General features: G+C 43.5%; 1 protein-coding gene across 5 annotated transcripts; it reads right to left on the bottom strand.

Moving 5' to 3' along the window:
- Positions 1–711: 711 nt before the first annotated feature.
- Positions 712–27,605, bottom strand: TSC22D2 (TSC22 domain family member 2). 5 transcript variants are annotated; one of them, XM_085068825.1, is made up of 4 exons: positions 25,304–27,603; positions 11,415–11,486; positions 3,139–3,190; positions 712–2,388 (listed from the first exon to the last, which is right to left on the bottom strand). In XM_085068825.1, exons 1-4 carry the CDS (start codon positions 27,280–27,282, stop codon positions 2,146–2,148), a joined length of 2,346 nt encoding a protein of 781 aa, XP_084924951.1. In that variant the 5' UTR covers positions 27,283–27,603; the 3' UTR covers positions 712–2,145. The 5 variants fall into 5 exon arrangements, with proteins under 5 accessions (XP_084924951.1, XP_084924952.1, XP_084924953.1 ...); XM_085068827.1 differs by having other exon boundaries at positions 2,249–2,388; positions 11,378–11,486; positions 25,304–27,605; XM_085068826.1 differs by lacking the exon at positions 11,415–11,486 and having other exon boundaries at positions 25,304–27,602.

The following is a 27,605-nucleotide window of genomic DNA, read 5'->3' as shown; positions in this document are numbered from 1 at the left end:
TTCCCAAAATCCCTCAATTTGTCCCTTTTTTCTTACTTTAACCAGCATCATCCTCACTGTACAGCTGGAGTGAGCCACTGCTTGCACTGGAAACACACAGAGCTACTGGTTTTCTAGTCTGTGTGCAAAGCCCTCATTGCACTAAGGTCTCCCAGCAGTGCTCACAGCACAGGGAGGCAGCAAGCAGAAAACACCCACCCACACCTGATGGGAAGATCATTTTGGAATTATTTCAGCAAGAATTTTTTAATACACACTCACTACATTATTTGTTTGAACTGTGCTGAACTGATGCTTACCAGGAAGGGGAGATCCTTCTCAGTTTCTGGGACATGGACACTTCTTTGAGATCTGAAGACACCAAAACTTGCAGTCTCCAATGTTTCTTCTGTTTTACCTTAGACATAAACCGAAGCAGAGTTAGACATGCTCAAGGCTCAGGTACTGAAGCAGATGTTCACATTAGCGACTGAACAGACCCAGGCCCAGATGTTAATTTAGAGCTATCAGTGCAAACCCAAATCCCCAAGAGGGCAACTGACAGCATCAGAAGATGCTTCTCCTAGAAGAAAAGAAACCACTCTGTTGCATGAGTAGTAGTAACCCTGGCACTGGTCTGTTACTGCCTCACTGACACTGCATTTCTACATTTTGTTCAGAAAAGAGATACTGAACTTAATTACACTGCAACAACACCTACAGCCAAAGAAATTCAACAAAACTGGTTTAATTTCAGAAAATGTGTTAAAATATATATATTTGTACATCAATTTGACACACTGCATTAGTTTACACAAATGATGGTCTTTCTTGAAACTGTATTTATGAAATGTACATTTTTAATTTAAATACTCAGTATACACTGCATTTAATCTGCATGTTGCATTTATTAAATACATTAAATCTGCAATGTAACAAAACGTTTTCTGCATACGAAATTCAAAACACCATTTTAAATGAACAAAAGATGGCTCACTTCATTTATTTGTTTTAACAACTAGTGCCTAGCACACTAGCTCAGCTCCACCAACACCAGCTGTTCTTTCTCTTTATTGACATTGTTCACAGACTAGTACATATTACACTAAGAGTGCTGGATAAAAACATGAGGTACGGAAGTGGTTCAAAGATTACAGGTCATGCAGATCATGCGAGACAGCAAAGAAAGTTGTGAATGAGAAAACACTAAATAAAAAATACATAAAGAATGTGCATTATAAAATAAAAAAAAAACCAAAAAAACACAACAACCAACTCAATTACACAGCTTTGCTTCTTTGGTTACAAAGTAGGTTGAACAATTTCACAGCTTTTTATTCCCACCCAAAAAACCAAACCAAAAACGAAATGTCAAAAAGCAGAGGAATCATGGCCCCTTTCTCTCTATCGGAAGGTAGAAACAGAAATGAGCAAAGTTTTCTTCATCAAAATAGCCCATCACTTATTTATTATATCACAAGGACTGGTGACTACCTGTACAGATGCACTATGGTCTTCATACTTACACTCTATACAAAATTTACATTCAAGCTGGATCTTTACTACCGTAAATAAATACCAAAGGTCAATTGCCATTAGTGTTAGAAATATGCCAGGATTCTTTGTTCAATTATTGCCTAGACATTGTATCTATTAACGCAATCCCATCTATCATTTTACCCAGACATTTATTTAAAAAAAATTCGAAAGTTCTGTGACATTGTTCATGTACATTATGAAAATAGCAGCCCTGTAATAAATAAAACAAATAAATGAAACTAACGTAGGCAAATGTTACTTATATGAAAAGAACAGTGGCTCTGAAGAGGAATTGTTGCTCCTTACCAGACAGCAAGGCTCAAAGCAACCCATGTGCAATGGGAACCTCAGAGAGCCACCCAAGCTCTGACAGACCTCCCTCCTGAAGCCCAGGGAAACAATCCCAGGCTCCAGGCACTCCCTCTGTGACCTCCTGCGTGCACCAAGGATGTACAGACATCTCCCGCACTGCAGCCACAGCGGTGGGGGACAGCTCTGGGAGGATGATTGTCTAATACTGAAAAGGCCAAACACACAACAGAAGCACGGCTGCTTGCTCTCGGCGGGCGGAGAGACAGCGGTGGCACACAGGGACTGTGCAGGCTGGGCTCCTGGCAGGGCCGCTGCTCACGCGGAGGACACGTTGGGTGGCTGCGGCGGCTGCGCCGGCGGGGGCTGCGCCTGCGACGTGCTACTGGGGGTGGCCTGCTGGCTTGAGAGCTGGGATAACTGATCGTTGTTGGAAAGGGATTTTAACAGTGCATTTTCTCGTTCAAGTAAAGAGTTTCTTTCAACTAATTCTTTTATTTGTTCCTTCAGAACTTCCACTTCTTCTCTCACTGCATACATCAAATGGCTTTTCACTAGATCCTGCAAAGAACAAGTGGACAGTTACACCATGGGAAAGAACAGCTGCCTTCATCCCAGCCCCAGGACTTACTGCTTTCACTGCAGTAAGCCTAGAAAAACAAAGCACTCATCACTAAAATTTATGAATAAACCAGCATTTGAGCGCAAACTACCCAGCCCTTTTGTGAAGTGGGCCTGACATCAAAAGCTTTGTCTCCAGCACTCCAGTTCCGTGGAAGCCAAGGATGAGAATGATATGCCAGCTCCTCAGATGGAAAGCAGCAGCTCTGATACTGTGACCTGGGGGCATGGGTCTGTGGTACACAGCCCCAGTCACTGAGGTGTATGAGAATCAAAACATAAGAAAGCTTTTACATCAGCAGAAGCAAAAATCCAACAGCTGTAACTGAAGCTGAGCAGCATGTTAAGGATGGCACACCTGACCCTTCTGAAAAACTAGTAATGAACTTGGCTAAAGTAACAGACTGAAATATGTACAACATTTTCAGCACCCCTTCAAGTACAATCATCTTGTTCACAGCAATTTGTAAGAAAATTCACTGAAAAACATTTCTGGGCCAACAGTAAAAGCAATCATGGTTTGTGGTCATTCATAGTTGATACAGAAAATCCATTTTTCAATCGATGTTCTCAGTCTGACCCACCTGGAGGGATATTGCAGCCTCACAGAAACACAATACAGCTGGAAACTTATGGTCAGTGATGAACCACATTAATCCTATTAGAAATAAAAACTTATATTTTACTTACCATTGCCTGTTCTATTTTGTTGTCAATGGCAACAACACTTGCACCAGACGCACTGTAAATACAATGGGAAAACTCTGTGAGTGTTATTGTATCACTCAGGTAAAACCATGCACCTGCAGGACACCTGGATCATGCTATCATTGGAAGGCTGAAGCTCAAGACTCAAGAATTCAGTACACAATCACAGGAGGGTGTCCTGTGTCGTCCTCCATCCATCTGTCCCTCCACCCAGTACAGCTGGAACTCTCAAGAGACACTGCTCCTTCAGTTTTATACCTCCTTAGATTGGGCTTATGACACCCATAACCATAAAAATGCATTAGAATAAACATTAAATCAACTGCTTTGATTCCTGGCCTCATTTCCCCGCTTTTTCCACTGGGGAGAACAGGAATTCATGGGATATTCATGGGATTCTTACACTGAATTCTCCCTGGATCCCATCTGACAGCTGGCAAACATGCTGCTGGGTCACAGCTAAGGCCAGGCTTGTTCCACAGACACATTGGTGCAGAATGTCCACCAGCACACCTCAATACACTGTGAGGATGTGCATTTACTGAGTCAACAGGACCCAAAACTACATCTCTGAGCGCCAAGTGATGGCAATCCAGCCCTTAATATCTAGGGTCTGTTTCCAAGCCACACCACAGATACACAAGCCAGTCCCTCACTAGCAGCTCTGAAGCCAGGATTTCAGCAGGCTGGGGTATTCCTGTTCTCTCGCTGACTCTCCTGGTCTCTCTGAGGAGCTGTAGCTCTCCCCAGGACAGGCAGGGCTGCACCCCGCAGCAGCCACCTCCCCAACCACGCAGGCCCCATATCCTCCACATTACCCTCCCATCCCAGGTCTCAGGGGTCCCATTTTCCAGTCTGACACAGACAGGAGTTCCAGGGCTGTGACAGCCCCACCAGTGAGAGCTGCTGATAACACTCCCAGCCATCGACATGGATATCAGCAACATGCAGCCACGTTTAAAAGAGTTAACATGGGGGAAATGCCAGGGTTGCAATCATGCTGGGAAACTCGCCTCTCTGCAATTATGCAACATCCACCAAAACCAAGTGTTAAGAAAAAAACACTCAAGGCTTTTTACAAAGAGTATGGCAATGTGCTCAACAGTACTGGTCACAGACGTGGAACGTGGCTCAGCTCCTGAAGAATGACACTGGTCAGAGCTCATTTCAAGAGGTCCCACAGAACCATCAGGACCAGCACTGGGCATTTACAACTACAGGGCATCAGCTTTGCAGGCTGAAGGAGTAACAGGTCTATTTCTACTGAACCAAGCCTGAAAACCAAACCAAAAGTGCTGAATACCCATTTCAGAAGAAAATGGTTCCAGTCTCTTACTGTCTTCTAAGCCTCTTTCAAACCCTATCTATGGTAAACCTCCTCAGAAAAGAAACTATTTACAACTCATGCCAAGGGAAGTATTCCTTTTCACGTTGAATTAACACACTTCAGACTCAACTGGCACTGCCAGAAGTATCTATGCTCATGAAGCACAAAACCCTCAAGATTCCACATCCACTCACAGTCCTTCATGGACCACACTTCACAGGTCAGATGAGGCAGCTCTGAAGAGGTAACAGCAAGAGGAGGATAATTAAACACCACACTTGGCAGTGGGATCTACTTCTCCATCTTTGCAGCATAATCATATACCTTTTGTCAATACCTGTCTAGTCAAATTTGAGACTGGGACTTTGTTCCTCTATCCCCGTTTCAGCTGTTGTGCAGCGTGATTACGTAAAAGATAAACTCCACTACATCAATCCAAGTTAAGGCATTCAAGCAGTTCCATGAGAAAGACAGACAGCCTTCCCTCAGCCTCCCAGAAGAGCTGCACCTGCATGATGCACTGCAGAGGCACCTTTCCTGTGCTGTACCTTGTGCTCTGAGCTCCCCTCTGCCTGTTGAGTGGGTGCTATGCTCCCCAAGTGGGTGTAGGAATTTTCCCTCCCTGCAGTGTGATTGGAATGAGCCAGGGAAACCACTGCTTTACCACACATACCCCACACTTAACATGGCACCAGTAGTGCGGAAAGCTGTAAGTAGCTTTATACACTACTTTGTAATGTTCTTGCTGCCCTTATTCCCAGAGCAGTTGTGCTGACTGAAATGCTGAGTCTGGATTCCAGCCCTGCTCCCTGTACATATGTCGGTATCCATCCCAACTTCAGCAGACAGAGGCTGGCACCACACAGACCCCCACTCACCCACCCACTGAAGAGAAACTCCACACTGACAGGGAGCCCCAGTTTGCCATCAGGATAAAACCATCTAACTAGAATTCATGTCACTTTCTAAAAGATGAGAACTAGATGTTACAGAAGCACAATTCCCACATGATTTTGTTCTTCATTCATTCGACAGTGCTCCCCACACCAAGTGGCTCCTGTGGGACATTCATGAGCAGACCCCTCCAGTGACAGCTACTCTCATGGGAAACTCCAAATGTGCTGTCAAATCTCAAAATTTTGTACTTTTCTCAAATCCTAAACACTTGACATCAAATTCCAGTTTGCATGAAAATATTTTATCCCATGGCTACAGAATTAAATTTACAAGTACAATCCAGTCCTTATGAAAAGCCCAGGAAGAGACCCAAAATATCCATTAAGTAAGTCTTTTTGGATGACTGAATGGAGAGAGTCTGACACATTCTGTGAGTGCACCATCCACTGTAGAAACAATGCCTCAACTTGCAAATCCTGGAGTTAGAAGTGGATAGAAACCATTTAGCTCTTGTAAAAAAAAAAGACCAATTATTGATTGCTCTGAGAGTTACAGGAGTCTGACAATTTTTGTCAAAGCTGCAAAATCTACATCAAGTACCACAGGGCAGATGAAAGGGTGCATTAGGCATGCAGTATTTTGTTTGTAATAGCAAAACCCCCATTCCAGACTGAACTTCTGCAGTCCAGCAAGTACCAAACAGATAGACTGAACAAGGAACAGTTCATTTTGACTTGGACCTTCCAGTTAAGGTCATGTCAATGAAGACTCTGCCCAAAAAGAGATTGTATTGGCACACAAGTTCACACTGAAGTCCACCAGAAACACAACAAGATTTACAGTCAGCAAAAACCTCAAACATCCTCCAAGTACAGTTTGTCATTCCCAGAGATGGATGGTAAATGCAGTGCTTTCCTACCTTAAACACCAGGCAGCCAAAACCCCATTTTGTCAGAGAAATCCTCATTTTGATGGTTAAAAAGTCTCAGTGGCTTTTGCTTTACTTTTTAAATTGCCTTCATCTCAACTGACAAGTTCTCTCACTTTTCCTTATCTGAGCGGAGGGGGAATTGAGTGAGTGGCAGGATTAAACATTTTTTGGCACCCAACATGGGGCCAGAAGGGCTTGAGATAATGACAGATCTGACTGGGATGTGCTAGATTGAATGGATAGATGATCCTTCTGGGCAGCTATTGCCTGGACACTCCTGTGGTTGCCATGGGCTTGCTTGTCTGACTCAGTTAGAAGCCACTGCTTGTTAGTGGCCACTTTTTTCTCTCATGGCTGCCACACGGCTCTTATCACCTCACTGCTGTGCCTGGAATAGTCGATAACAGCCACTACCATGTGCCTGGACTGGCTGGTGCCCAGGGCAGCACTGCCACACTGGGCAGGCTGGAGCTCCAGCCAAAACGATTGTGACCTGTGGATGAGTCGACAGGGCAGCAGAGACCATCTGAAGCCCATGGAGAACACCCCAACACCGGGGCAGATGGGTGCCCAAAGAAGGCCATGATGCCCTGCTAAGTCCATGCTGGAACAGGATCCCGGCAGAATTGGTGGCCCAATGGTGAGAGGAGTCCACACCAGAGCAGGTTTGTCAGCAGGACCTGGAGCAGCCTGTTCCTGAAGGACTGACCCTGTGGAAAGGACCCATGGTGCAGCAGCCCACGGGAAGGACCCACACTGGGGAAGTTCACAGAGGACTGACTCTGTGGGTGGGATCCTATGCTAGAGCAGGGCAGAGTGTGAGACTGCCCTGCAGTGTGGTGAAGATCAGTGAGGAAGTCTGCAGGACCCAAACTAACCCAGCTTTGGTGTCCAACAGCTCCATGCACCACACTACCTCTCCTGACCTGAGTGAACACCATGAGAGATGGAATCCAAAATCACAGACTAAACAATCTCAGTGGACATCTGTAGACATTCTGCAGGCCTGGTGCATAGACTACAGGAATGACACCTATGTATTAGAGCAAAGGATGGGGAAAGGGTGGTGGTGGTGGCTAAGGAGGCTATATTGGATGGTGTGCGACCTGAGCATGATGTAAATTGTATGGAATAAAGGGCAGATAATGTGCTGGTTTGGGCTGGGGTAGAGTTAATCTCTCCATAGTAGGTGGTATGGACAGTGCTTTGGATTTGCACTGAAAATGGTGTCAATAATACGAGTGTTTTTGTCATTGCTGAGAAGTGCTTGCTTGCACAGTACTAAAGTCTTTTTGCTTCTCATACAAAAAAGCCTAATGTCTTAATGTTAACCTCCTAACAGCCACAGGAAAATTTAACCTTCAACATCACCTCATATTCATGGGCACCAAGATCCATTTCAATTACTAATCCAACAAGTGCCACTGCACTCAGTTTGGTGTTTTCACCATTAATGTCTTTACTAACAGCTATCCTCCTTTCCAAGAAACATGTTCTGAACTTCAAAATTCACCTCAAAATCTAGGTAAAAAGACTAAGAATAAATTTTCAAAAATATTTGCAGCTCAATTCATTCTGTATGCTTAAAAAAAGCATGGTAGCTCATTTCTAGATATTCCACAGACCCCAGTAATGTGTATTTCATGCCAAGGCTGGATATGTTAGGAATGAGTTATACAGAGCCTACTTTGGTACAGTCAAGCACTAGACTAGGCAGTAGTGTTTCACATTTAAATGAGACTGAAATTTTACCAACTAGATGATGCAAACTAATTTGGAAGCTTTTCACTCTGTCACAAAAACCATATTCTGTGTTCAGCTATATTATCATCTGTACACTACTATCCCAAAGAATTTCTTGACACCAAGTCACCCCCCAAAAAGACTCCCAGAATGCAGCTGTTTTCTTGCTTTGTAGATACATAAAACAGTATCACATCTCACAGCAGATACTTCAGAGCAGAGCACATGGGACACTGATGCTCTGTCCAACAGCCTCTGCAAGACAAATCCTCCTTGAAAGCACCAGATGTGCTTCGCTGTAAGTTACAGTGAGAAAGACGGTCTGACCGACATCCCCAAGCCACCTGACTGTACTCAGGTCTTCTCCCCCTTTGGCTGTTACTACTTTGAATCAAATAATCAATCAATCTTCCTGTAAGCAACAAAAAGGTACCTTGGAGTGTTCCCACTTGTTTTGCTTACAAGTGAACTACAAACTCAAGCCCTGTGGTCATTCATTCTTTCCCCTCATTGTTTACTTATTTACGAGCTACTGTCTTACCACTGGTTGAGCTGTTCAGTCCATCCAGAGAAATATTTTCTAGTCTTTAAACAGTTAAGGCCTATTTCATTAGCCTCTATCCCATGAAGAGATTTTATAATGATAGCATCCCAATGCAAGCACCTACCCAGCCTGGAAAAAGATCTGTTTGAGTATTGCAGACTTCCATTATTTTTCTTTGTCAAAGCCATGTGAGAATGTGCAACAACCTGAGGCAGTGAACTTACCACCTCAGGAGTTCCCAGACATATTTTATGAGTTAATGCATACTGTGAAGGTTTCATACTTCACATAAATGCAATGGAAACAAATCTTACTGCCTTAAATTCAAGTTTACCAGTAATGTCTGTGTTTTGGGCAGACCCACCTAAAGCTGCTATGGCACCATTACTGTGCAAAGACAACCCAGGCCCCAAAGAGCAGTCACCCAGACTCATGTGAATATGCCAAGCAGCCACTATTCCCCTTCCTAAACCACATCAGTTGGACAGACCAACCCGTGAGACTCGTGCCTTCAGCAACACCTACATAAGCACTGTGCGAGAAAACAGTCTGCTAATGTGTCAGTAACAACCAGCATCTCCCTAACACTTACGGGGGCTTGAGTGTCACCAGCACTCTTCCTGCCACGGCATGTTAGTGAAAAATAAAATAGTTTCTGTTCACTGGTGCAATTCAGCAATCTCTTGTTCTCTATTGCAGTAGCATGTTGCTAGCTCTGCTGACTTCAGCAGATCCTCAGAGATAGCTACTCATAGGAGAATAATTATATTTGTTAGAAAAAATACTAGAATTATACAGGAAGATTTTCTGTTTACACCAAAGTCTCCTGAGTCAAGCCCCTCAGATTCATGAACTACTTCTTAAGGAGCTGCAAAATGTAATTAAGAGTTCACTGCCAGCAGACTCACAGTTCTGGTGCTCTGCAGTGTGTCAACCCCCACGTTTTGTGATGGGCAAACAATGGGATTCTGAAGAAGTCACAGGAGCTTACTGTTTTCACAACAGTAATTTTTCTTTCCCAAACCAGAGATGACAAAAAGAACCCCCATACCATGCTCTTGTTATAGTCCCTGGTGCATCCAATCCACATGGAGCTCTGCCCTGTGAGGACTCCCATAACCAGCTGCACTGCTCACTGATGCCCCTGATGTTCCCTCCACTAGCTTTTACTGGATTTTATAGTTGAAAGCTTCTCAGTTTCAGTTATCCAGAGAAAGCAAGCTATCTAACGTGACCTTAAAATCCAATAACTGGGGTATAAATGCAAAGTCTGCTAAATCCTGTCAAAGATTTCAGAATTTGAATTGACTGTAAGTTTAAAACATGCATCAATCCTGATGAATTTCATTTTATGTTCTCACAAACACTTGTTTTTACCATGAAGTGCTCACTGGCAAAGATGCAAGGTTATTTTAAAGGCAGCCATTTACATTTTTCTACCTGAATTTAATGTTCTTCTATATCCCACATTTCCAGCATTTGCTTCAGGCATTATACATAAACCTCAGATTTGTGAAGCCTCCATCTTAATAATTCATTATTTGATGTTCGGGTTTTTTGAATTAGCTTCCTGATCTTAAGACTTATTTTGAGGCATGAAAATAGAGAAACAGCTGAAGGCTAGACTACAAAGTGACCTTTTGGTCTACAAACCAAATGTGTATTTGAAGCCCTGAAGTTTGTTCCAGGAAAATAATAAAGTCCTTGAAACCTAAATACCAACTCTGTTCCATAAATACAGGGAAGTAGCATCATCCAGAGCTTAAAGCAAAAACATAAATATGTCCAACTTTCGGCTGAAAAAGAAAGACGTGCTTTGAAACTGAGCTTAATGCCAGCAGCCCAGCAGTACAAGATTTTTAAAAACGAGCAGAACACTTCGCATGACTTATAACCTTCAGCATTGTGCAGTATACAAACTGTTGGCAAGCAAACTTTAAAGGATTTGGTTGAGCTGTGCAAGTTGAGAAGCCTTTCAAGCCAAATACAGCCAGTACAGTGATGGAATGGTTATCAATACTTCAACAGCCAAACAAAATTTACATTCTACACAGCTTGTTAAGCAGGAGTTTTGACAAGCCAGAGCAGCACAAGGCATTAAATCACATAATCACTAGGACTTCAACTTAATGCTGACAAAAAAAAAAAACCCTCAAAATCATTAAAGCACAGGAAAGAAATAGTTTGCAGCTACTGATGAATTAGTAATGCATCTCTGTCAAGTCCTATCTGTGCCAGATAAGACATTGTTGCACGTGACTGCAGTTTCTCACCATGAGTTCAATGCTGACTTCAGAGATTTACTTTGTCCTTGTCACAGTTCACCTGTGTTCCTCATCCGGCTTTACTTCAGCAGAATGAAAGTAAGCCAGAAAGCTGCCTTTCCTAGTTTTAAGATAGAAATATCTTAACTTGGCCAAAATCGTGTTTCAATGTAATATTTTCACAATGTGTTTCCCGCTGCAGGACTCAATGCCAAAACGTTTCCTTTATTGGAAAAGGAAACTGTAAATATTTTGGCGAAGGTCAGCTAGGAGCTGACTAGCATTAAACTGAGCTTATACATCATGTATGATACATGCATAATGGAAGGAGGAAGAAAAAATGTCACGTCATATTTTAGAGTTATTTAGTTCCACATTTCAGAACAAACACTTCCATGACTACTTTCACCTCTTCAAACTCCAGAAGCCCAATATGGAGTTCTGAACACAGGCAGCAGTTCTGTGCAAACAAGAATGATGAGAGACTTGCAGAGAGCGAAGCAGTTCATGCATACCTCAGCATGTATGCATTCCATACTCAAGCATCCATACCTATCCCAGGTGGTCTTTGACTCGTGTAACTTGTTGAAATTGAACGCTTGGTAGAATGCAGTTGAAGGATTCCTATGAGATCCAAGAATCAGACAGACATATTGAAAATAGATATGTTATAAAAATACCAACCCTCTTAATTCAACCCGCATTAAAAAGTGAATTAGCTGACCAGACAGTTTAAACTAATGTCTGAAAGGCCCTACTGTTTCTGTGAGTTTGCATCAAGGACACAAGGGTCCAAAGCAAAATAGTTATTCTCCAGCCCTAAGGATTATCAGGCTATTTCAAGCTGCTCCTGTACAAAGATGACTGTAAGGCCAACAATGAGATGTCTCCTGTCTTGCTGGCAACTCTGCACAGTTTAGCTGTACACCACCCTAATGTCAAACATACCTAAACCCAAGAGATACCTTTCACATTTTTGGTACGCCCCAAACTGCCTCTGCACACTGTACCCAGTGTTTCCATCCTGCTTAACCCCTTGCTTTATACTTAAAACAGATGAGTCCTCCAAGGAGACCTCGAAGTGAGAGCTCAGTATGCCACATTCAAGCTACGCCAGATCAAGTTACAACTGAAAAAGAGATCCAGTTAGAAATGAAAAATATAATGTAAGCTATCTTCATAAGCAGCTATCAGTCACCTTCCCACTTCCCCCTTCCCAAGGTGCAAGGGCTGATGGAGACCCTCGGTCACACACTCAGAGAGCTCTCACAACCACAAGCCCAGAACACATTCGGGATACTATGGCCCCAATTCCAACACCACTGCCAAAGCCCTGAGGCAGCCCAGCCTCCTGGTCTCAGCCCCACAATGGAAACTACACTGACAGTGTAATTAGAAAACCCTACTCCTCCAAAGTCTCATCTGAACGCTCGCTGTAAACTAAATACTCAATGAAGCACACAGTTCTGCACTGCTGGTGGCCACAGCAGTGTTATACTCAAATTTAGAAGCTCCCTTCCTCAAACTGCGCATCCTCATGTGGGCACAGCTACTCCAGCCCTATAGACAAACGTTACAGCCTTGCTGAAAAATCTTCAGAAATGCAAGCATGATTTCAAATTCCTTTTAGAGCCAGTCAGTTTTAAAATGAGAAGTTCATATCAGCACTGGAAGCACAGCTATCAATTCCTTTTCTAAGTTTATGGCAAGAACACTTCTTAAAACAGCTGTCTTCAAGTTACTTATTTCAATTTAAGTACAATTACGGCATAGAAAAAATCACAAAAAATCAAACAAAAAATCACAGAAGCAGCACCATAATTAAAACACAATCAGTGTAATTTGATTCTCATGGCAGGTGTATACCAAAACCTTGCAAGGAATAAGGGTATTTGTACATCAGCAATGATCAGGAAGTGTCTGAATTTTAAGTGTCTGTCACTCCTTTTCCCACCTTCAGCACTGTACTCTTTAAAAAAGAAAAAAAGGCATGTGAACCTGGAATTTAGCTTAAAACCTGTTACAGAAGCTGCTTGATCAAAACTGATAAACACCATGCTCTCATGTTGGTAACATTCACATTTTCCTAAGAAGCATTGCGCACTTGAGTGACAACTCAACAAGTAATTACAGGAAGAGCAACACAATACCTAAAGGATATTTGTATGATAGGAGGCCTTGACACATGGAAAATAATTGCCATATGCAGATCAAGAGAGCATTCTTTTGCTGAAAGGAAGGCCCAGGCCCAGGCTCTTGTTCCTAAAGCACCCGTGTGTCAGGAGTATGTAAAGTCCCTTCCTCAGAATGGGGCTGTAAATAGAAAACCATTTAACTTTCAAGACAAATTTACTTGCAGCATATGAAGCCCTGTTGGTATTGTTAGGTATAAAAAGTGGTTTATAACCACAAAGCACGTATTCCATATCGTCTGTTTTTCTACTGATACCCTATATGCTCTATATTTTTGCACTACTCTTAAGTAATCATCTGAAAAGATATGAAAAAATTTTCCTTATTAGATTCTTATTTGTAACCCCTACTGTTGAAATTCCTTTTGCATTACTTCAGACAAGTAAGAGAACCTTTTCTACTCCACAGCTGTATATTTCAACAATAGTTAATGGGGGGGGGTTTAATTATTTTTTCCTATTCTTAAATAGGAAAGGCAAATCCACAGAGGCAACATGAATGATGCCTCGCATGTAGATCGGAACTAATATGACTGAGTTTCAGACTGCTGAGGCATCTAGTTTAACCACAAGAAACAGTAACAGGTTAGAGAATGCCTAAAAATGCCTTTCTGTTTGCAGAAACAACTGAGAAAACAGCTTACAGGAGCAGTAAAACCTGGCCTGCTGCCTCTGTGCCACAGCTGGAGCACCACAAGTCCTCCTGACACTGCCCTGTGTGAATGCAGGGACAGCCTGGATCACAAAAGCAGATTGCCCAGGTCTCCTCCTTGGCAGACTGGCAGCTCTGAGATGAAGACTCAGTCCCAGTCCTTTGCAGATTGACACAGTGGAACCAAGAGCCAGACAGGACACAAATGTCCCAGATATTGACTCAGAGAAGAAGCAGTCACCTCCCCTTCCACAGGAGGTACCCCAACACTTCTCCACCTCTGGTGAGAGAGACCAGGATCCCCAAGGGTACACAGGCTCGATTTCAGTCCCAGAGTAGAACAGACACCTAGCTTAGTATACTCACACATTCAAAGTATATCTCAAATGGCCAAAAAAGCCTCCATGTCTCTATAAACAAGTCCTACAACACATACTGCATTTACGTCTCTTAAAAGCTCATGAATGCCAATATTCACAACTTACTCCCATGCTCTGGTTTCTGAGAACAGTTTTCATGCAACAGCAATTTGATCCAAATTTAAAGAATGAGAAGTTTCTCAGTTTTCTGAATGCCCAAGATATCATGCTATCCCTTTACAAGGGAAGCCTAGACCTCATCCCAACTCTCACCTCATAGCTGGAAGTGTATCTTGTAATTGCCATTCATCAGGACAATATGCCAAACAGTCCTCATCCTCGAGAGCTTTGTTTGCTAGAAACCATGCCTGTGAAAGCTGGGAAATCATCAGGTATACACATAAATGCCTTTTGGTTTAAGTAACAATAGCGGCTTTGGACTGGGTATCAGCCCAACATACAGACGCTGCTGCACAGATGCCTTTTCCCCAGCTAATTCCTTTGAAAGAAATACTAGCATCATTGCTCATGAACAGGTTTCAGTCTTCAAATACTGACCATCCTTAGCAATTGAGGGCAACAAGAACACATGAAAAACAGCACTTCTTTCGCCACATGAAAAATTCATACTACCTCAGACAGTTCTCTCTCAGTATTTTCATGAGGTTTGAGAACAGGAATGATGCAGAAGATTCAAAAGGCCTAAGCACCTGTCTTTGAAGAACAGGAAAACAGGTCACACAATCCATGCTTAATACATCTAAGGAAAACCAAAGAAAAGCAGAAGGACGTATTTATTACCCAGACAGCAGCAAGCACACACAGATGACCTTTACAAAAGCCCACATCAGCCAAATTCCTTCTGAGAACAATTAACAGGTCTCAGGTAGAAAGCCACTGAAGATGTGATCATGCCATAAATTGAGTTGAGCTTTTAACGCCACCCTGCATGACATTTTTGTAGGTAAGAGCTCGGCTCATATAGAGCAAGTCCACCATTGGCAACTCCTCTGTGCACTTGGCCCTCCAAGGATTCACTGGAAGGATCATTCATCAGTGCATCAGTATCTCCTCCAAGTGTGTTATGTGATACTTTAACGCATTATTTGGGCAGTGGAGTACAGGCTATCTCTATACCTGCAGATGACCTGCAAGCACTCTGGACAGCAGGAATAGAATTCAGGAACATCTTGCCCAACTGGAGCAATGGTCTGAAATAAAAAGCATGCAATTCAATAAGGAAGGAGTAAGCTCTGGTAGCAATAATCAGTTGCACAAGTACAAAACATGAATAGCTGGCTGCAATTCCACAGAAAAGGATCTAAACAGTTTTATAAAAAATAAAAGCCCTGCAAAAGTGTCAAACCTCTACACAGGACACTCACAGAGTAACTGAATCTTCGTTTATTTAGCCAGAGCCATTAGCTGCGGTTTCGTGGCCAGGTTTGGATAACAACTCTCCGGAGAGCCAGACACATGCCTACCTGTTCTTGTAGCCGTGATCCTAGAAGGAATTATGTAGTGATGCATCAGTAGGATGGGGAAGTCAACAGCAATCTTCCAGCCCCCATCCTGTGCACAGAGATACAGGAGCTGGGCATCCTGTCCAAAAAAAGTGCTCCTCATCCACATTTATCAAAGGAAACACACTAGGTGTGTAACTTTGTGCATCTGTGTTACTGCTACAGAGCCAGAGGTGAACCACGCACTTTGAGAAAGAAGTGATTCAAAGATACCTTGAAGAGGAAATCAGCAAACATATTCAGCCTTTTATGACATCAGAATTACTACTAAATAGGTAAGAGACCCAATTATAAGGTAAGCACACTGTCCAAGCTCAAGAGAACTGTCACCATACACTGATGTGTTTGTCCACTAAAGGATAACAAATGAATCCCTTCTTAGTGTCTAAAGTTTATAAAAGATTTGATGTACTTTCAGCCAGAAGTATTTCAAATCCAAGGTAGTTTTCAGTTCTGTGTGTCAGTCCTCCCACAAAAAATGCTGTTTACTGCATTTGGGTACTGACTATGACCTGCAATGGGGACTGATTACTGCTGGTCTCAAAATTACAACACTTGGCAGGGTTCATCTGGGATCTGGACAAGGGATTTCATGATCACTTGATCACAGCTTATCAGGGAAATCCCAGCAGAGTTTATGGCATTTTGAGATGATGTTTACACTAGTAACAGAACTCTCTCTCCATTCTTCTCCTTTTAAAAGATGTTTCACTTTATTTTTAGCATCTTCTATTTAAACCAGCTGCAACTTTCAATTAAGCTTTCTTTCATAAGACTCAATCTACAAAACAGTAACTGGAGCACACAGCTTTGCAGGAGAACACTGACTGGGACTAAATGTGGGGGAGTCAATGCAAAATTAAGGCAAATAACATCTCAAGCTCTGAAGTGATGCGTTTAATTGCATATTCTGTTCACACAGTTCCTTAAAGCCATTATACTTGCTGTACATACCCTGAAAAAACCAGCAAGCATTTGAAGCTTTAACATTCAGTTTTAGGCGCACTTTAGCTACAGATGTCAGGAAAGGCTGACTCCATGACCAGCCCACGTGACAGTTTTTGGGACTCAAAAGTTTTTGGCTCTCAAACACCACAATGGATTTTAAGGGGTTTCACAGGCTACTACAAAATAAAAATATCATAACAGCACAGGGAAAGCATACTGCACAGAACTGATCTTTACTGGGAAAATCAAAACCAGTACCCCTACTTCTTCACCTTGCTCTCAAAAGAAGATTTTTATAAGTAATTTCCTGCAGTGACTAGAAGTCTCTAAGAAGGAAATGCTGACAACTGTCTCAAATGCACAGGGTAAGAAGTCTGCCAGAGGCATTTCACTGATCACTTGCCTGCTCTGTTGAAATGCTGGCATCAGCCTTCCCCTGCTCTGGATGGGCTTGGATATTTAAAAACACCAGGATGTTTTTCAGCCCTACCAATGCTACTATTTGTTTTATGTAATGCTGTGATTTAATAAAAATAAATAATTTTTTTTAAAATTTCATTATTACCTGTATTAGGTAATAACCATTCACTGTTTCTGAAGGTGCTTTGCTGAAGAGTTCAAATAGTGAATTCCAGTATGACTATTTAATATAAATCATAGAAAGAATACAACAATCTTCTAAATATCTTCCTACTCCTGATTTCAACAGGTGCAGCTCAAAACTCTGGAGTCCAGCTCTCTTGGGTCCCACAAGTTGGTTCCCAAGCTTCAGGAGTGCTGCACACAACCCTGCAATCCTAACAGCTTTAGGTCGCTCAGGATTGTGATGACCCTTTCCCTCCTCTACATGCTGTCTTCCCACTTTCTGAAGCCAGGTTCAGAGCACTCCTGTCACAGCCAGGTACCCAACACTCTCATGCTCCTCCTGCCCCAGACAGCATTGCCACAGACATGTTGATTAACACACAACCTGCTAATGAAGCACAGCTGTTCTGTGAAGGCTGCCAGGGCTGTCAGGCTGAAGTTTAATTGCATCATCTTACAAACTGTGTGAGGACTAATCTGAGAGCTTCTGTCCTCAAATCAAAACACGTAACAAGTGTAAGGTTTCTTGTACTAATGACTTGTCTTCTCACCAGGTATAGTCAACCTTCAGTTCTTAGAGGGAAGATACAGGACGAAGTAGTTCACATGATGCACAGCTGGGCTTCAAGGCAAAAAAAACCTACAGCAAATCACATTTCCAGAGAGAAACTTATGGACTACAAGCTGGTAATAGCAATGCAGAAAGTCTGCCTTGCTACAAATCAGAGATTTTTGCGCCTATTAAGTACCTTTCAAGAAAGGCCACAGAAAGGCTCACCAATATTAATCCCATTTGAATGAACTGAGATAAGTGAAAAAAAAAACCAAAACAACAAAACCAAAAGCAAACCAAGTCTTACTGAAAATAAATCTCATGCTCTCAGCAAACACCTTGAACTCTACCTTACACAGGATGGAGCTCTTCAGCATCTACTGAGATTTGCCAAAGAATATCACTATGCCATGTTACTCTCCTGCAAATAATCCCACTCAAGAGAGCAAGCGCTGAGTGCTCCTACCCAGCAGACCCTGATACGCAGGTATAAAGGAGGAAGCAAATAATAAATACAGCATTTCTGAAATAAGAAGATCCACATTTGCTAGTATTGCATTGTAGATCCAAAAATCTGCAAAATCGTTCAAAAGTAGTGACTTTTATACAACTTGGCTGATAGTGCTTTTTCTTTAAAGGCATTTATTTGTATGTATGAACATGTTACTGAAGAAGATCAGGCTCCTGCTGCTTGTGATGCCCACAAAGCCAGCTTTTCTCAAACCTAGTGATGATGGGAAAGCTACCTGTGATTTCTGGTGAAAATGGCCCTGCATAGTGGAACAGGGCATGAATACTCATCCTCAAGCAAAACTGCACCAAAATGAGATTTTTTTTTTCCTACTAAGTTGCAGTGACAACACTTTCAGCTATTTCAGTTATCTATAAATACAAATGGCTCCTGTTTTTTGACAAAATATTTCAGTATGTATGGGGAAAAAAGAAGAGCAGATATAACAGCTTCAAGCAGACTCAGACAAATCCCACCTGTCCTAGTTCTTATGGCCAAGAATGCATCTGTGAGCAAACATTTCAAATTACAAATTTAACTTTAAAAAAAGATATTAGATCTTAGGCCTTGTATAGCATCGTTATTTACACAGTATATTATACATCTGTCAGCCTTCCCACACCATTTACAAAGTCTCTACCACTCAAGTTTCAGGCAAGTCTGTGCTGTCAGTGAGTGCTCACTGCTTGGTTTTCAGAAACAGTATTTTTAATAATGCATTTGTAGGGCTGGTCAAGGTATTTATGGGCCTTGCACCCACCCAAGAGTGCTCTACATAGGAGACATTCCCAGGAGTTCTCATTTACACCCCTACAAAAATAGCAGAAGTAACTTGACAGAGAAGCAAGCAGGCTTTTTTAACTCTTATTTCTAACCATCCCATCCTCTACTGGATGTTAAACTTGCTTGACATGGATACAAAAGCTTCAGATACTTCACTGAAACCAGCATCTCATCTATCCAATCTACACTTCTCCACTGCAACCTCACACACCTGCCACACTCATCCCCTCCCAGACACAAATGGGTCAGGACTCTGCCCTCACTGCAGAGGGGGTAAATGGTTTCCTGGGCTGCACAAGGCAAAGTCCAGCAGGTGGAAGGAGGGGACCCCTCCCCTCCACTCAGCACTGCAGAGGCCACACCCGCAGGGCTGTGTCTGGATCCCTGTTCCAGTTTGTAACCTTTAGTGGGCACCAAACCCACCAGCTGTCACTGTGACAGACAGCTGACACTTCTCCAGGGCACTAATTAGTATTTCCACCTTCTCTCTGCACTTACAAAAGCACTCAAGCAGGCTGTCACAATCCAAATGCATCCTTCATAGCTTCAAAGGGAGAACAGATACACACACTCTTGGACTAATTTTGCTTTGCTTGACAAAGAAAATTAAGACAAGCATCCAGCTGTCGTTCATGTAGCCAAGTAATTCACCTGCCCTGCCTGAGTAAAAACAGATTATCCCGTAAGGCAAAGATCTCCTGGCACTTAATACACATTTGTATTTATCAAGTGTGAAGTTTTAAGATAAAATAATTTTCAAAATGAGGAATGAAAGTACAACCTTACTCTGCACTTCAAGTGACCTCTTACGTCTGGAGAATCGTCTCAGAAGACAGTGGCTTTAGCAGTTACTATAAATACTTCTATCTTTATACTTTGTCAAATATAGGAATAAAAGCAGACACCTGTGCCTGGCAATCTAGATTTAGTGAACAGAACCATCCAGATGCACTTTAGCAGGAGTCTCACAGAAGTTTCTTATGGAATCATTGCTGACACAAAGCACAAACAAGGTTTGCACCTTTCCTGAGCAACAGAAACTGTTTATCACCAGCTTTAAAGCAGAAAAATTGCTTAATTAAATTAATTAATTGCTTTAAAGCAGAAAAATTACAGCCTCAACATGCAACAGGCTGATAACTCAAATATCCAGTACAGTTAACAGTGAGCAACTCCTCTTTACTATAGTGTCACCTGAAGTAATAAAAAATTATCAGCACTTCCTGTAAAAATGCAGCCTCAGAGAACTTTCAGCCCTCCTGGAGTCTGAGAGCAGTTTGGTAGTCCTGCCGTGTCAAAACATCCAAATACTTTAATATTCAGCTTCTAACAAGAAGTTTAAAATAGCTTCCATAAAACATATGCTGTTATTTCTGCCATGCAGACAGCATTCAGAAATCAGCTATGGAAAATTTGCACTCTTCTATAGAAGAGCAGGAAAAAATTAACCCCCAGCAACTGAGCAGAACACTCAAGAGTCTGAGGTACAGGGAGTCTCTCCTGTCAGGGCAGGTCACTACAGTCTTTAAAACAAACTGAACAGTATCACTGTGAATTTCTTTCAAGTATTTTCCTCGTTTCCTCCTAATAACTCTTATTTGAAACACCTGTACCTCATTAAAGCAGTACATTAAGAATGTACTGACTCCTCTGTAACAAAGGCAATTGTATGTTTAAACTGGGAAACAGGATTGTCAAATGAGTAACCACAGTTTTGTCTAGCTATCTTGCACCACTCCAAAACCGACTGCACAGCAGGATAGGCTTTCTACCACCCAGAAACTCAGAGTCACCTTTCATAATTTTTTTATAGAAAGTACAGCAAGCAGTGAACACAACCAACTAGAGTTTATTTCCATTAACTATCATTTTCTGCCACCAACTGCAAAGGTAACCTCAGAAGTCCCAGCTCAGTTTTCAAACTGTCCATCAAACCAAAGGCGTTATAGGCTCTGAAGCATCTGTCCAGGTTTCATTCTCACCTGCTTCTACACACATTTGCAAACACAGGCCTTCAGGAAGAGAGCTGAGAACAAGTCTGCAGCTGCAGAAGAGCTCAAACCTCAGCAAAGTTTATGAGCAACGTGAAGTAAGGGAGAATACTGAGTACTAATGCAATTCAAATATCATGTACTGGTATGTATTTGCAGAATACATACTTTTTTCTTCAGGAGCACAATAAAATATGTATCATGGGCAATACCTAAGTGATCCCATGGCCGGTTTTGTCCTTATATGATGAATCTGGTCTCAAGAGCACAGTTCTACCAGCAGTTAGTGCTCCATACAAATACGTGATTTAGCTGAGCTCAGAGACACGCTGCAGAGAGCCCTGCACCATCAGGTTCTCAGCAGTTCAGCTGCCATAGTTGACAGCTCACAATTGCAGCCATTCATTAGCGTTCCTGGAATACAGCCGGAACAGTTCAAGCTGGTCAGTTATCTGTGGAAAATGATCTGTACTCTGCTCCTTTTCCAACAGCCCTAGTAATATTTTGCCCCAAAAGTCTGCCAAACATGTGGGAGGTTTGAACAAGCTTTCTCAGTAACATTCTTTTAACAGAGGCAACATACTTCTTTTCCCCCAAGAGCCAAAATAAAGTTAAGCCAACTGAAATATTCTGCTTGTCAATGACAAGTCTGTGTATACATGGGCAAAAGGGTGAGTAGAGAACCTGACACACACTGATACCCAAACCTTGTCGGGTGCTTTAACTACCCTCCCTCCAAAATACTAAGTACTACTGCTGAAGTCCAACAAAAGAGTCAGAGCCATTGTGAGACCCAGTTCTACTTGTGTTTTCACAGTATTTCTCAGGCTCCCTGTTCAAGGGAGCAATACCCACATCTGCCGCAGTAACAGTACTAGTTCCTCCATTCTTTAATACTGCTGCAGTTTATTTTACTTGCAGTCACAATTTAGAGAGGTAAAGAAAATACTATGTTATGCTGCATATATTTCATAACTTTCACACAATTTTTCCTTTTTAAGGGCTTAGCAATTTGGACACATCAACTGGAAAAACAGCTTTGCTTTTCAACAAAGGTGTGACATACCAGAAGCATTTTGCTTTTTTTTTTTTTTTTTAATTCTTTTGGACTGCCTATCCCCCATCTCTTTCTCCCCAGGTAAGATTTTTCAATTAATTGGTTCTTCACTATTCATCAGGTGAATGCAAGAAACTACAGTTTTGTACAGACTGCTGTCATAGTGTATTAGGCTATGAGAACAGAAAATTAAATGTCTTCGGGCAATGTCTTGGAAGGAAGAAAGTCCTCTGTAAACATGGTTCTCTCTATGCATCAGGCTAGATAACCTTACACCTTCACCCCTAATAACCTTAGATGTAGTTTGATTTTAAACAGCAGACTGTAAGATAGGAGTAATATAAAAAACTTTTTTCCAGAAATACGTGAACTGACCAGCTTTTTACATCATGCTTACTGTATTCCTGACATGCTGTTTTCACAGAATTTCCATCTTAACTATTTTACCTTTAAAACAGCTCCTCTTCATATTTGGAATGGTGAATGACTTTCCAGACAAATCCAGGGTACTGAGAGCTATACACTACTACTTTCATGACTCACTGTTTTAGAAGATGACTATAGCAGAATGATCTACACAAGTCTGTCAAGCTTCAAGTACATGCAAATATTGAAGTATAACTGAAGGTGCCAGAAGACATGTAGATACCTTTCTACACACTGAGCCCCCTTTCTGGGGACATTACACATTAATAGTAAGAAAGACAAAAGAGAAAACTGCTTTCCACAGATTTCTAGCTTCAATGACCACCAAGTAACCTCTCTGAACTGAGCTGAGTGTTAACTTCCTGGACCTGCAGGCACAAACCATGACTCATGATGTATCAGCTCCCTCTGCGCCTTAATAGCTTTATCAGTGTCAACCCCCAGCCTATTAATGACACTTGAAGGTCTTCATTAACTATTTCACCACGGATTCCAGTAGATAAGGCAGCTGCACAAAGTCCATGGGAATAGAGGCACAATTTAAATGGCTGAAAAAAGGAAAAAAGCAGGAGCAAGGATAGAACAGCAGACAACCAGGAGACAGTTTTACAATAAAACCTTTTTAGAGAGTAAATCAAATAAAAACCAAGTGGTAAAACAGCCTTTACAAGCTGCTAGGTTTTCATTCTACCTCTCTCTGTCTGAAGCCAGGTGAAGTCAGGCTACTGCTTGAGGGGAGCAAAGAATAAACTTTGATATACTGGCTCTGTATCTATCTCCTATGCTGTATGAGGTCTAGGCCTGTTTAAGATGAGCTTTCACAGTTTACCAGGATCACCTTCCCAGCTAGGAGAGACTCTCACACCATACATGTGCTTCTGGCTTCCTGACCACCCAGCACATGGCAGTTTTATCACCAAGTGCAGAAGCTGACAAATAAGACATATGCACTCCTTCACTGATAACCAGAAGTTTGTTTCTCTATTGAACACCACAGCACAGCCTGTCAAAAAGAGCACACTGCATTCAGACCCCATTTCCATTTCTTACTCATAGTTCTCATGGCAAAGTGTCTGAAAGAGTCTCTTTAGACATGAACAGCATGTAAAGCACCACTGCAAAGTGGCAAGTTCAAAGACTAAACTAAGAAAATAACTTTAAAAATCACTGTTCTGGGTAAGAGCACCAAGAACTGACTCACTGGAGAGCCACACAAAGTTAGCAGCCCCCAGTCTAAATAGGCACGACAAGTTTTTCTTTATCTTTACACAGAAGTGATTCACTTATCATAGATACATCATGTATGTTACTACAATTTATATTAAGTATTAGAAGTTATGAAAAACAAATGCAAAATGCACTCCTTTCTGACTCCTGAATCAACAGAATGATTAAACACCAGACAAATCATCTTCTGATAAAACACTGAGCTATGAAAAGAACCCACCAGCTTGAAATCTAACCTTATTTGCACAAGGCAGTTTGTCAGCTGGGTTAGCAATCCTCTTAAGGTAGACAAAGTGTGAGAAAATTTTAACTGTTTAACTTTTTGTCAGTCCATTACCAGTTTAATCAGAACCAGCATAGCTTTCCAAAGTACGGCTCTTCCTTGCAGAAAAGCACGGCAGCTACCTTCTCAGACACAGCGTCAGCCAATGCTCCAGTAAGCACACACCTGCATTAAATCTGCAGCTTCAACTCTCCAAACACCCACTTTGAGGTGCCCTCTACACCCACTGCACCGCAACCCAGACACAGTTGCTTTACTAAAATGTGCTCCAAGCAACACTGACTACATTATCTTAAAGTCTGAAGGGAAGACTTACGGAGAAATTCACAAGACTTTCTCATAATGGCCTAACTCCTGCTTCAAGAAAAAAAATAACACACATGTATTCCCTTCCTCCAAACTGCAGCAATCCTGACGGTAAATGTTGGGACTTTAATTCAGTGCTCAAACACTGCTTGATTCTTCTTTCCCTCAAAGACGTCAATCAAGAAGCTTTGGCCATTATCCTTCAAAGCAGTCTGACACGTCTATGGGAACAGCAGCCACACACCCGCTCCCTCTCTCAAGCTCTGTCTTGTGAGTCTGCTCACACCACACCCCTCTGTTACAACTCATAGTTCCAAATTACTTTCCAGTAAAAAAAAACAAAACCCTCACTGAAAGGTTCTACTTCCCACCGTGTTCACATCTTTGCCCAAGTTGTGTTTGCTTTCTCAATACAAAGGACTATCCTCTGTAGAGCTTTCCCTGCATATGGATTTGCACACAAATCCACATCCAAGTGCAAGTACTTTTCTTACTGACACTATGAAGTGCCAACTCCACAGCAGGGTAAAAATCAAGAATCTATGTTAAAAGCCTTAAGTTTTCTAAGACGACCCACCTGACGGCCCTGAGATAGCACCGCAGATTTAACACTGCAATACAGTGGTGGTGAGAAAACCATTTTAACCCAAATGTCACTGAAGTGTTTTATGATGTGCTCAAAAAAAAAACAGAGAACAGCTCTTCTCACATCCTGAGCCACTAGCTACAGAAAGACAGCTTTGAGTCTTTGATTCTGAAGAGGTCTTATTATTTGTGCATTAAGCAGCTTTCAGGCTGTTATGTACCCCATTTTGTGAGAAAAGTAATCAAACTTACACCCTGAGACAAGCAAGCACAATTCACTACTTGCATAAATACTTTGCTATGGTTTGTGCTCTTAAGACAAAAATATAGCCCAGGTGAACCTCAGCATGACTTTCTGAAAATATGAACTTACAAAAAACACTTGACAATAACTTCAAAGTTGACTTTTCCCCCCCGCCTAAAAATAGTTCTTTTTACGGCTTTATAAAATAATTCATACCTGTCTTCATCACCATCAACAGGAATGGATATGCCAAAAACAGAGCTAGCAAGACTGTTCATTGGAGTACTTGCAGGTAACTGAAGAGGATTTGCTAGAGTGTCTGGAATGGGAGGCTTCACAAGAGGTTTATTTTCAGCTATAAGAGAAAGTGGTGGCTGAGGTAGGGGTTCCGATTTTCTTCTAGTATCGTCAATCTGGCCTACTAAGGATTGGGCCTGGGTCTGAAACTGTCCGAGGCTTGCCTGAGGCAGACTGGTGGGTGCGTTGGGCGCACCTTGCATCATCGAGTGTCCAACATGCTGGGACTGGACTGCGCCAGTGGTTCTGCTGACAGAAGGGTGGCTCGTCAGCTGGGACTGGACCAGCGTAACAGGGACGTTTGGCATAGTAACAGAAGCGGTGGTGGACACACTAGGCACACTTGTACCGGGCACAACCGCAGGCACGCTCTGAACTCCAGGGACCACAGCATGGGGAGCACCAGGCATTCCTGACACTTGACTGCTTCCCCCCACTGGATGCTGAGTCACAGATTTCTGTTGCACAACCCCCGTATGTCCAAGGCCTGGCTGCACCACACCTCCCGGCTGCGGGATGGCAGGTTGACTCGCTTGTGCCTGGCCACTCTGCAACAACCCTGATCCCTGGCCAGCTGCTTCGCTGGGCTGTGCCGATACCCCCATCACTGGCGCTCCCACAGGTGAGGGGTTTTGGCCCGTCACCTGCCCCACAGGAAGGCTGGAGGCCACAGTACTTGGAGCAGAGCCTGTAGTAGCCTGCTGAATAGCTCCTTGAGACTGCATAATTGTCATGTGCTGCATGTATTCAGCCTGCCCAGGAGGCTGCGTCGGCAGTAGATGCACTGGTGGAATCTGGGACTGAGAATAAGCAAATTGCTGAGGCTGAGTCACCGGTATGTTTGCCTGCTGCACCTGCTGCTGGGCCACAGGAATGCTCGACTGCCCTACTGTCACATTTGGAGGTGGCATGCCTTTCCCGTTGGGTCCAGGCTGTGTAACAGCCTGTGGATTTACCTGTGGCTGTGATTGCTGCGGCACTATCATTTGCTGGCTTGCTCCCGAAGCCCCAGAAAACACAGGCTGAGCAGTACTCTGAGGCATGGCCCCACCTATGGGCTGTTGCAGCTGCTGTTGTTGCCCAATGACAAAATTAGGTTGCTGTAGAGAGGACTGGTTCATTTTCTCTGTCTGAAGCAGCTGTGACACAGCAGCCAGTGAGCTGTCAGCTATAGAATCAGGGCCATGGGCTGATGCTGGCACAGCCGAGACCACAACAGAACCTCCTGTGGCACCGAGGCCACTGTCCCTCTCTTGAGCAGCCTGTTCAAAGGTGCTGCTGTGCCTAATGCAATCTCCAGTCCTGCCCAGAACACCACCACCATCGGAGTCCCGGTCATAGTACTCCATACACGTCCATCGGCCTCGCCTGTAGGGCTCCCCGGTACCATGGTCCAGCTTGATCACCCTGAAGCGTGAGCTGCACGCAGCAGCTGCCGTCTGAGACATGGCCCCGGGGACAGTGGGTGCAGAAGGCCCTGTGGAGGGCAGCACAGCCTGAGCACTGCTGCCTCCCCCCACAGCAGGGGTAGAGGCAGCAGCTGGCAGGGATACAGCAGAACTTTTGGGCCCAGCCCCCCCGTTGGGGGCTGCAGCCACTCCAGCAGTAGCCACAGCCAACTGCCCATCCAAAAGGAGGTTGGGAGAGACGCTGCTGGGAGTTTCGGCCTCGCCCACGTTGTTGAGAGTCTCTTCGGAGGAGCTCCGCTCGCAGACGTCCTCGGGGCCGTAGTCGGTGGCTCGGGAAACATCAAAGATTTCAGAAGACACGTCCTCGGTGCGCGACTCATCCGGGTCATCCAGACTCTCGGTGTCCTCGGTGATGCTGCTGGCCACCTGTGCCGTAGTCACGCTGGTGATCTGGAAACAGCTCTTCTTCTTGGCCGGCATCTTGGACATGTTTCCTCCGCAGGGAGGGGCTCGGCCGGCCGGGGTGAGGCGAGCGGGGTGCTGGGGTGGGCTGTCACGGCGTGCCGGCCGGGCCCCCGGCGCTACCGCACATCCTCCGGCGGCTTCCTGCGGCGGGCGGGGGGCGGCGGGGCTCCTCCTCTTCCTCCCTGTCCGCAGCCCTCTTCCCGCGGCCGGGCCTCCTTCTTCTCGCCGCCGCTCCGAGCGCCCCGCGCCTTCCTGCGGGCCGCAGCAGCGGGCCCGCGGCCCGCCCCGCGAGAGGGGCCCCGCGCTGGCCGGGCGAGGCCCAGGCGGCCCCGTGTCCCCCCTCCCCC

Source organism: Lichenostomus cassidix, chromosome 9 (assembly GCF_008360975.1).
Source record: "Lichenostomus cassidix isolate B80296 chromosome 9, HeHo_3.0, whole genome shotgun sequence".
In the NCBI taxonomy this organism is placed as follows: Eukaryota; Metazoa; Chordata; class Aves; order Passeriformes; family Meliphagidae; genus Lichenostomus; species Lichenostomus cassidix.
The sequence above is the reverse complement of the archived record's forward strand: the minus strand, read 5'-3'. Positions and strand labels throughout refer to the sequence as shown.